The 11,600-nt window shown below is 41.4% G+C and overlaps 1 protein-coding gene across 2 annotated transcripts in view; it reads right to left on the reverse strand.

Annotated features, from left to right (window-relative positions):
- cfap410 (cilia and flagella associated protein 410) overlaps positions 1 to 11,252 on the reverse strand; it is a 34,977-nt gene extending 23,725 nt beyond the window's left edge. Inside the window, exons 1-3 of one of the 2 annotated variants that reach the window (XM_073069150.1) lie at positions 11,056 to 11,252; positions 7,502 to 7,734; positions 3,514 to 3,532 (exon numbers count right to left, since the gene is read on the reverse strand). In XM_073069150.1, coding sequence (XP_072925251.1) covers positions 3,514 to 3,532; positions 7,502 to 7,512 — 30 coding nt within the window. In that variant the 5' untranslated portion in view covers positions 7,513 to 7,734; positions 11,056 to 11,252. The remainder of the gene's footprint in view (positions 1 to 3,513; positions 3,533 to 7,501; positions 7,735 to 11,055) is intronic. The other variant, XM_073069149.1, reaches the window with a different exon arrangement.
- Between the last annotated feature and the right edge of the window lie 348 nt (positions 11,253 to 11,600).

Genomic DNA, 11,600 nt, shown 5'->3' on the forward strand with positions numbered 1-11,600 from the left:
ATGAAGGCAGTCTATTAATTGCACTAGGTGTCTGCACTGATTTTGTTCATTTAGATTCAATCATAAGAACACGACAGATGAATTCCTCCATCAATAACTAATACACAGTGCTATAGTATCGTAATGTATTGGTAGTAAAAATTGTTCCTCAGTTAAACAGTAGTTTGTCTTTTTATACCTTTTAACTATTTCCATGAAATTTCAGCTAATTGGGGGAGCAGCTTAATTGGGCCTAAATGTACCAGTCCCGGTGTCCCAATTAACCGGAATCTACTATATTCCACTGCTGAGCACTGCAGAATTCATTGTCAGTCAATAGTAAAATGATCTGGAAAGAAATTTCTATTTTTTTTTTACAGATACATATTGTCAGATTAATCTGTTCCCTCATTTTGAGCAGCATTATAAAGTTGTACCAAGACCGCCATGCATTTATTACAGTGGTGCTAGATTGTTTGTGAACCTAGTAGAGTTTTCCCTACTTCTGCATAAATATGATCTAAAATGTGATCAGATCTTCATGCAAGTCCTAAAACTAGATAAAGAAAACCCAATTAAATACATAACAGAAAAACATTATACTTGTTAGTTTATTTATTTAATCCAATATTGGTCATTAGGACCTATGTGAAGATCTGATCACATTTTATGTCATATCTATACAGAAATAGAGAAAATTCTAAAGGGTTCACAAACGTTTTAGCACCATTGTACATCCTATGCCCCAGCTAATGAAGGCAAGCATCTTGTAAGCCTGCTTCACTATTTATCTACATGTGCTGCATCTACCAAGAACCTTGGACTGTCCAAGCTCCCCATTACCCACTGAGGCCCTACCATTCATGATATATGAACTACCTATATTAAACACGATCCCCAAAATGCATGTCCTCATGCAATAGTACTATATTTCTTCAGCCATTGCCTGCCTAATTTACCACCTGATCAATATCATTTTGTAGACTAAAACAACCTTATTCCTTATCAACTCCACCAGTTTTCACATTGTAGAAGCAGATGTTGCAAGCCAACTGGTCCATGCAGTCTGTTTTCACCTCAGTTAATCCCACTTACCCATGTTTGGTCCACATCTCTCTAAATCTTTCCTGTCCAAGTGCCTTTTAGATGTTAATGAACCTGCCTCAACCACTTCTTCTGATAGTTCTTTTCCGATACTGACTGCTGAAAGGGATGTCTTCGTATTCCTATTAAATCTCTCCCCTCTTTCTCTAAACCTATGTCCTCTAGTTCTTGATTTGCCAGCGCTGTAGACAACTGTGTATATTCGCCCTAACTATGCCCCTCATGATTTTATACCCTTTAGAGCATCAAACCTGTTTCGCAAATGCTCCAATGGAAAAATCCCAACTGCTCCAGCTTTCTCCATAATTCAGTCCCTTCAGTCTCAGCTTCACATGAAGATGTCCACTTTGGTCTTTGAAAGACTCTACTCTCTCTCAAGTTATTTCCCTTACTAATCAAGACTGTTTAATGTCATTTCCAGCACACAAGTGTAAATGAGAAGGAAACAATTATTATTCCCAATCCGATGGAGCACAAAAAAAACAGGAAGAACTCAATAAATAAATACACAAGATAGCTTATATATGTAAATTGATTTTATGTCCATAAAGTGACACTTGGTAGAGGAGTGTCAATACACAAGGTGAACTGGACAGGAAATTATAAAGTAGTAGTGGTGGGAGGGGGGTGTAGAAGGGTAGGTTAGTGGGTAGAGGTGTTGATCAACCTTACTGCTTGAGGAAAGTAATTGTTTTTCAGTCTGGTGGTCCTGCTGTGGATGCTACATAGCCTCCTCCCTGATGGAGTGAGATAAACAGTCCATGAGCAGGGTGAGTGGGACCCTTCATGATGTTATTGGCCTTCTTCCAGCAGTTTTCTATACACATGTCCTTGATGTTTGGTCGGCTGGTGCCAGTAATACATTAGGCAATTTTGACTACCCATTGTAAAGCCTTTCTACCGCCATAGTGCTGGTTCCATACAATGCACTTACAAAACCTCTTTTGATTTTTCTCACATCCATATTGCTCTGATAAATACATCGAGAGCAAAAGGATAACTAGAGAGCAGGTAGGACCACTCAAGAATAAAGGAGGGAACGTGCTTGGAGACAGAGGATGTGGGTGAGGTCCTAAATTATTACCTTGCACCAGTATTACTAAGGAGAAGGACGTGGAGGATCAGTGTGAAGTTTTCTGGTACGCTAGGGCATTGTGAGAATAAAAAGGGAGTAGTGTTGAGAATATTAAGGTAGATAAGCCACAGGGGCTGATAAGATATACCCCAGGTTATTACGTCAAGAGTTGAGATTGCTGGGGGCCTTGACATCTTCGTGTTACTTCTAGCCACTGGCAAGATCCTGGAGAACTGGCAAGCAGCTAATATTGTTCCATTATTCAAGAAAGGAAATAAGGATAATCCTAGAAGCTACAGACCAGTAAATCTCACATCAGTGGTAGAGAAGCTATTGGAGAGGACTCTTAAGGATCGGATTGATGAAAATTTGGAAAACCATGATCTCATTAAGGACTGTTAGAATTACTTTGTGTGGGACAAGTCATGGCTGACCAACAGGATTGAGTTTTTTTTTGAGAAGATGACAAAAGTTTCTGATGAAGGTCAAAATATGGAATGTTGTCCAGATGGATTTTATTAAGATGTTTGATAAGGTCCCGCATGGTAGGCTCATCCAGAAGATTAAGATGCACAAGATCTACAGTGAAACAGGGGTGATATATAAAATCATGAGCAGCATAGATCTGGTGAATGTGCACAGGGAGGTAGAGGTATTGAAGCTTGTGAATTAGTACCAATGATGATGTTGAATGTCAGTACATGGAATGAGCTACTAGGGAAAGGGGTTGAGAGAGATACACTAACAACACTTAAAAGACAGAATACAAAAGGTTTATAGGGATGGGGCCAAATGAGACTGGCTTAGATAGGCACCTTCCACCACCTATGCTAGTACCTTCCATCCAAACTTCTCATGCATTTCTTGAGCATGTGAACACACTACTTCACATTATTTTCCCCTGTAGTCTCACCATTTTATCACTCCTTCACCCCAGCTTCACCCACACCTTCCAGCCTAACAATGCCACTCTCTTAAAATATCCCTCAACAGCAGCACTCAGTATTTTCATCACGCTGACATATTCAGTGCTGTTTGCAGCACATTTTTGAATGAAAGATTATTCCTCAACCTAATTCCTACAATATGTTAGAGGTACATTTATTAATTAAATTAAAGAGCTGTTTTGCATTACTACAAGATTCCAAAGGTGTGCTTTAGTAGTATCTGAATTTAAAGAGCAAGTTGGAGTCAGAGTTCATTTTCCTGCTCTGCTTCAATTTCCTTTGAAGGGAGTTGACATATACCCCTCCACAAGGTCAATGATCTTGTAAGACAGATATGCATTTCACATATAATACCAAGCACATGGCAGAGAACGGAACATGGAAAATAGCACAGAATGGCATACTTACATCTTTCAGATTACTTCCCCTGGAACAAGAAAAAGGAAGATGATTAATTGTAAAATGAATTTTATAGACACTTTTTGTACATTAACTGTAACAATGATCCTGTTAAATTATGTCTCCACTAAAATTCAATAGCACCAAATTATCAATAACTCCACCATGGATGGTCCCATGCCCACCTGGGTCAGGCATGGGGCTAGCAGCCACATCCCGTAAAAGCCTAGTGCTACAGAAATGCCAACAGAAGCTCCAAAGACCTCATCCCTAGGAGAAAAAGGATACACTAAGATGGGCTACACCTGGAGATAATGTGAAAGATTGACCCAGGACAGAAAACTCATTATTGGAATCTTTTCTGGGGAAGGTGAAACCTGTACAAAAAGGACAGGTCACATCTGAACCCGAGGGAACCAATATCCTTGCAGGCAGGTTTGCCAGACTGGTTGGGAGGGTTTTAAATAATTTGGCGGGCTGATGGGAATCACAGTGATAGGGCTGAGGATGGTGCAGTTGGTATACAACTAGATGCAGTGTGAAGTGAAACTGCCCGAAAGGACAAGCAGATCATAGGGCAAATTTGCAGTACAAGTTGCAATGTAACATAGGGACAAAATCAAAAAGGGTGACAAATACAAGACTGAAGATGTTGTACTTGAATGCACGGAGTACACGGAAAAGGTAGATGATCCTGTAGTGCAATTAGAGATGGGCAGGTATGACGTCGTGGGCATCACTGAGTCAGGTTGAAAGATCATAGCTGGGAGCTTAACAAAACAGGATACCACATTTTATTGAAAGGACAGGCAAGTAGGCAGAGAGAGTGGGGTGGTTCCGTTGGTAAAGATTGGAATCAAATCCTTAGAAAGAGGTGACATAGGATTGAAACATATAGATCCTTGTGGGTGGAGTTAAGAAACTACAAGGGAAAATACGACCCTGATGTACAGGCCTCCAAACAGCAGGAAGCACACTGCAAATTACAAAGGGAGATAGAAAACACATGTCAAAAGGGCGATGTTACAATAGTCGTGGTGGATTTCAATATGCAAGTAGACTGGGAAAATCAGTTTGGTGCTGGATACCTACAAGATGACTTTTTAGAGCAGTTTGTGGTTGAGCCCACTAGAAGGGCTATTCTGGATTGGGTGTTGTGTAATGAATCAGATTTGATTAGGGAGCAAAAGGTAAAGGAGCCCTTAACAGGCAGTGATCACAATATGATAGACTTCAACCGGAAATTTGAGAGGGAGAAGGTAAAGTCAGATGTATCAGCATTACAGTGGAGTAAAGGGAATTACAGAGGCATAAGAGAGGAGCTAGCCAAGGTTGATCAGAAGGGGGCACTTGAAGGGATGACAGCAGAACAACAATGGCTGAAGCTTCTGGGAGAAATTCAGAAGGGGTTGGATAGATACATCCCAAAGAAGAAGTAGTGTTCTAAAGGCAGAATGATGCACCCCTAATCTTGATGTACAGCTGACAAGGGAAGTCAAAAACAATGTAGAAAATCAGAGGGCATATAACAGAGCAAAAATTAGTGGGAAGTTAGAGGATTGGGTAACTTTTAAAAACCAGCATAAGGCAACTAAAAAAGCCATGGGGTGGGGAGGGGAGGTGAAATACGAAGGTAAGCTAGCCAAAGAGACTACCAAAAAGTTTTCCAGATATATAAAGTGTAAAAGACAGGCAAAAGTTGATACCAGACTGCTGGAAAATGACACTGGACAAGTAGTAATGGGGAACAAGAAAACAGAAGACATACTAAATAAGTATGTTGCATCCATCTCCACTGTGGAAGATACTAGTAGTATGCAAGAGTGTCAGGGGACAGAAGTGAGTGCAATTGCTATTACTAGGCAGAAGGTGCGTGGGAAACTGAAAGATTTTAAGATAAGTCACCTTGACCAGATGGTGTACACCCCAGGATCCTGAAAGAAGTGGCTAAAGAGATTGTAGAGGCTTTAGTGATGATCTTTCAAGAAACACTAGATTCTGGCATGATTACCAAGAACTGGAAAACTGCAAATGTCACCCCACTCTTCAAGAAGGCAGGAAGGCAGAAAAGGAAATTATAGGGCATTTAGCCTGGCCTCAGTGGTTCAAAAGATCTCGAAGTCAATTGTTAAGGATGAGGTCTCAGGGTACTTAGAGGCACATGATAGAATAAGCCAAAGTCAGCATGGTTTCCTTAAAGAAAGATCTTGCCTGACAAATTAGTTTGAATTCTTTGAGGAAATAATAAGACAAAGAAGAATCAGGGGATGTTGTGTACATACAACATCATCAGGCCGTATTTTCATAAAGCCTTCGACAAGGTGCTGCAATTAAAGCTGCTTTACAAAATAACAGCCCACGTTTTTACAGGAAAGATACTAGCATGGATAGAGACAGGAAGCTGATTAGCAAGAGGCAAAGTTTGGGAAAGAAGGGAGCTTTTTCTGGTTGGCTGCAGGTAAGTAGTAGTGTTCCGCAGGGGTCTGTGTTGGGTAGCTTCTTTTTACATTATATGTCAAGGATTTGGATGACAGAACTGATGGCTTTATTGCCAAGTTTGCAGACGATACCAAGATAGGTGGAGGTGCAGGTAGTGTTAAGGAAGCATGGAGGCTGAAGAAGGATTTAGACAAATTAGGACAGGGGTTCCTAACCTGGGTCCATGGGCCCCTTGGTTAATGGTAAGGCTCCTTGGCAAAAGAAAATGTAGACAGGTTCTTGATTAGTCAGGGTGTTAAAGATAATGGGGAGAAGGCAGGAGAATGGGGTTAATAGGGAAAATGGATCAGCCATGATGAAATGGCAGAGCAGACTTGATGAGTCGAATGACCTAATTCTGCTTCTATCTCTTCTACTCTTATGGACTCCATTGGCGACCTATGCCCCAGTAGGGGTAACGGGCTTTAGTAAGAAAGATCAGCAGTTTTCGAATAGACCCTCATGGGATTCAAAGAAACAGATTAAATTCTCTTCTATATAATACAAGTTTAAGGTTGAATTTCTGAATATCTGCATGTCAACAACAGTTAATATTTTAAAATTAATATATTCTTCAGTATATCCATACTAAAGAAATATGCAAGGAATTAAGACTTATCACAAGTTACTTTGAGGCTTTTCCAAATTACATTTAAGCAAAATACTGCAAATGTTATACATCTGAAATAAAGGTAGAAAACCTTGGAAATACTCAGCAGATCAAACCCTGTGCAGTGAAACATCAACTTAATCTTTCAGACTAATGACATTTCATCAGAAATGGGGAAACTATCCAAGAGCTGCAGAGGTTGGGGAGGTGGAGTACACATGGGCAGGCAGGACATTGTGTATGTACATGGCTGGAACAGGAATGCAGTAGGTAGGTGGGTGGTGGGTGGGAGGGAGCTAGACTGCCAAAACAGCAAGGGCCACACATATCAGTGCAGGGGACAGAAGAGAGAAATAGTTTGGCATGCCAAGGCCTTTAAAAAAAAATTCACTCAATGTCAAAGAGCTGATTATCGACGTTAGGAGCAAGAAATCATTGGTCTATGAGCCAGCCTTCATGAGGGGAACAGCGGTGAAGAGGGTCATTGGCTTTAAATTCCTTGCTATCATCAGAGGATCTCTCCTGGGACCAGTAATGCAAGTGCATCACAAAGACACAACAGCATCTCTTATTTTCTTACAAGTTTGCGCAGATTTTGTATGTCACTGAAAACTTTGACAAACTTCTATAGATGTACAGTAGAGATGATCTTAATTGATTGTATCAAAGCCTGGTATGGAAAGACCAATGCCCAGGAACAGAATTAGGCTACAGAAAGTGGTTAGCACAGTCCAGTCCATCACAGGCAAAGCCCTCACTGCCACAGAATAGATTGAGCACTGCCCCAAGAAAGCAGTATACAATAAAGATTTCCACCATCAAGGCCATGAGCTCTTCTCACTACTACCATTAGCCAAGAGATACAGAAGCCTTAGACTCCACATCAGCAAGTTAAGAAACAGTTATTACCTTACAACCATCGGGTTACTGAACTAGCATGGATAAAGTTAATCACCACTACTCTGAACTGATTCTATGAGCTACAAGCTCACTTCCAAGGACTGCTAACAACTCATGTTCTCAGTATTATTTTTATTTGCATAGTTTGTCTTCTTTTGTAGGTTGGTTGGTTGGTTGGTTGGTTGTCATTCTTTGTTTATGTAGTTTTCCATGAATTCTATTCTATTTTTCCCTGTAAATGCCTGCAGGAAAATGAATCTCAAGTTAGTATATATGGTAGTGTATATGTCCTCCGATTACAAATTTACTTTGAACTTTGAAGTTACTTGTATTCCTCAGAGTCCACTCTTTACCACTTTCAAGTTTACATTGCTCCTGATTTGGTAGCTGTATCTACAGATACAAAGCTCCAGGCTTGGAATTCATTTGTGAACCTTTCTACTTCTCTGTCCATCCTTAAGCCATTCCTTAGCAAGTACCCTGATTTCTTTAAGTAACTTGGTGTCAGAATGCTAATTTGAAATACACATATTAAGTGCCTTAAAACATTACTGCAATGTTAAAGGCACAAAGCAAATATAAAATGTTATTAAAAATCAAAGAATGTAGATGCTGGTAACCTACAATGAAACAGAAAAGGTTGGAAATACCGAGCACCAGCAACACAGGCAAATGGATTAGCATAGACAGGCATAGTGGATAAGATAGGCTGAAAGGCCTTTTTCCTCTGCTGCACAACTCTATGACTCGACGGTCTGAAGATTGGTTTATAGACAAAAAGCAGAGCACAAATAAAAAGGTCATTTTGGCTTGAGAGGGTATGACCAGTCGGGTGCAACAGGGCTCAATGCCAGGATGCCAGCTGCTCACAGTCTATATCACTGATCTGAATGAGGACAACAAAAAGCAAGGAGGGACTGTGAATTGTAAGTGGATGCAGGTAGACGTTAAGAGAATATTGGCAGGGTAAGTGAATGGGAGAGGACATGGCAAACAGAATAGAATGTGAAGAAATGTAATTATCCAGTTTACCAAAGAAAAATTACAGGAAATCTTGATGAGGTAGGTAGGTAGGCTGAAGACTGGCAGATGGCTTTGAAGGCAGATAAGTGCAAAGTGTTGCCTTTTCTAAGTCAAACCAAGATAAGACTTGCAAAGTGAATGGAAAGACCCTGGGAAGTGTTGTGGAGTGCAAGTACATAGTTTCATGAAACTGGTGTTACAGATTGACAGGGTGATGAAGAGGGCATCTGGCACACTGGTCTGATAGAGATATACAGTATAAGATCACGGGAGACATAGTACACAGTCATTTTCCAGGGAGGGCGTGAGAAAAACATTAGTGGTAGCTTCATCATGTGTAGGACAATGCATATTTGGAATGAGCTGCCAGATACAGGGTCTCTTACCAATTTTTATAGATGTTCAGTGGAGAAAGCGTTCTGACTAGATGTATCACTACCTGGTATGGTGGCCCCAATGCAGATGATCATAAGAAACTAAAGAGGGTTGTAGTTTCATCACAGCTCCATCATGACGCAACAATTCTCTCTTCAAGAGGCAGTGCATCATGAAGGTGGCTGCCATTATAAAAGAACCTCAACAAACTGACATGCCTTTTTGCACTACTACCACCAGGGAGGTGGTAAAGGAGCCTCAAGTTTCATACTCACTGTTTTAACATCAGCTTCTTCCCCTCCACCATTATATTTCTGAACATAACATTACCTCATTATTCATCTTTCAAACTATTTATCTTATAATTATAATTACTTTAATAATTTTTATGTCTTACACTGTGCTGGCGCCATAACACTTTGAATTTCATGACATATGTCAGTAAAACAAACCAGATTCTGATTTTATACACTTCTATCACATCACCCCTCATTCAAGTCAAGTCACTTTTATTGTCATTTCAACCATAACTGCTGGAACAGTACATAGTAAAAATGAGACAATGTTTTACAGGACCATGGTGTTACATGACACATTACAAAAACTAGACTGAACTACGTAAAAAAACAGCACAGAGAAAAAAAAACACACAACAACTACACTAGGCTACAGACCTACCCAGGACTGCATAAAGTGCACAAAACAGTTCAGGCATTACAATAAATAATGAACAGGACAATAGGGCAAGGTGGCAGGCCCGGCTCTGGGTATTGAGGAGTCTGATAGCTTGGGGGAAGAAACTGTTACCTAGTCTGGTCGTGAGAGCCCGAATGCTTCGGTGCCTTTTCCCAAACGGCAGGAGGGAGAAGAGATTATATGAGGGGTGCATGGGGTCCTTCATGACACTGTTTGCTTTGCGGATGCATCCAATAATAACATCCCAACCTGCTCGACCTCTCTCCTTAACTTAAATCTCAAATCCCGACAACATCCTCATGAATCTCATCTGCACTCTTTTCAGCATCACAGCACCTATCCTTTAGCACAGTAACCAAAAGTTATTCCAAATGAGACTTTATATTCAAATTTATTAAGACATATATAACTGCAACATAACATCCCGACTTCTGACTGATTAGGGCCAGCATGCAAAAACCTTTTCTAGCATCCCATCCATCTATGACACTGCTTTCAGAGGATCATGTATTTGTATCCCTAGGTCCCTCTGTTCTACAACACTCTCTACAGTTCACTGTGGAAGTCCTACCCTCATTTGTCCTCCCAAAATGCAATACCCCAAACCTAAATTAAACTCCATTTGCTACTCCTTGGCACATTTACCCAGAATTCCTGACAAACATCTTCACAGTCGAGGATATCACCAACTTTAATGTTACCAGTCATGTCTTGTACAAATCATCCAAATCCTTGACAAAGATAACAAATAGCAATGGTTTAGGCACCAACCCCGGGGGAGCATCACTAGTCACAGATGGGCCTTCAGTCTGAAAATCAACCTACCATCACCTTCTGCTTCCTACCATCAAACTGATATATTCAATCAAGAGACAAGAAACTACAGATGCTGAAACCTAGAGCAACATACAAAGGACTGGAGAAATTCCGGTCAGACAACATCGATGCAAATAATTGGATAATCAATATTTCAGTACAAAAACCTTCATCTAATGAAGGGCGCATACATTTATCATACACTTATCATATATTTTCTTCTCTTTCCCTGGTCAAAGCATTGTCATCCGATTATCTCATTGGTTAGATTTGCCTGATGCGAGATTCTCAAAACAGACACTCTATTTTGCTCCATCATGGGAGAAGGTTATAAAGCAGCAGGGGGGAAATTTTAAGGATGGGAATGTCACTGCCTCCTGTGAATCCCTGGCCCATCACAACTGAAAATGGAAAAGGTATTGGGAACCTCAAGGCCTCGCACGGGGAGCCCCATAGCCCTACTGATGGAATGTGCCTCCTCCTGCTCCAACGGAAGGTACACAGGGCTCACAGCCACCTGAGCGGCAGTAGCTCGTTCCCCACCACCGGAACAGAGGGCCACCGGTGGGTGACATTCACCTCTATTAGGGGGTTACCCACATCCTTCTCTGTGATCTGTTCCCGCCTCAGCAGCGGCCTGAAGTGGCACTCACCAACAGTTTAGCTTTCTAACAGTGTCCAGGTCCGAGGCCTTCGCCCGCGACAGAACCAGATTCCTGCTCAGAGACATGGCGGCAGGAACCCCCGGGGCCGGACCGGCTGTGGCCATGGCAACGGCAACGAGTGCTCCGGGGAACATTCAGTGCGGACCGGCTGTGGCCATGGCAACGACAGCGAGTGCTCCGGGGAAAATAATCAGCGCGGACAAGCTATAACCACGAAATAGGCAGCGAATGCACCGGGGAAGATACTCGGCGCGGACCAGCTGTTGCCATGGAAACAGCCACGTTTGTAAACTAGTTCGGACAAGATTCTAGAGGAATTCAGCAGCATCTATGGGAAAAATAGCACAGTCGACGTTTCAGACCGAGACTCTTCGGCAGGACATTTTGTTGTGTTTGTAAACTTACAGATTTCTTCTCATTCAAGTTTCTCCAACTTAGTCATCCTCACAGGAACATGCTGGTCCCGAATCCTGACCAACTAGCACTTTAAGGACTCCCAAACATTTGGACGGGGATTTACCCTCAGAGTTGTG

Source organism: Hemitrygon akajei, chromosome 16, assembly GCF_048418815.1.
Source record: "Hemitrygon akajei chromosome 16, sHemAka1.3, whole genome shotgun sequence".
NCBI lineage: Eukaryota > Metazoa > Chordata > Chondrichthyes > Myliobatiformes > Dasyatidae > Hemitrygon > Hemitrygon akajei.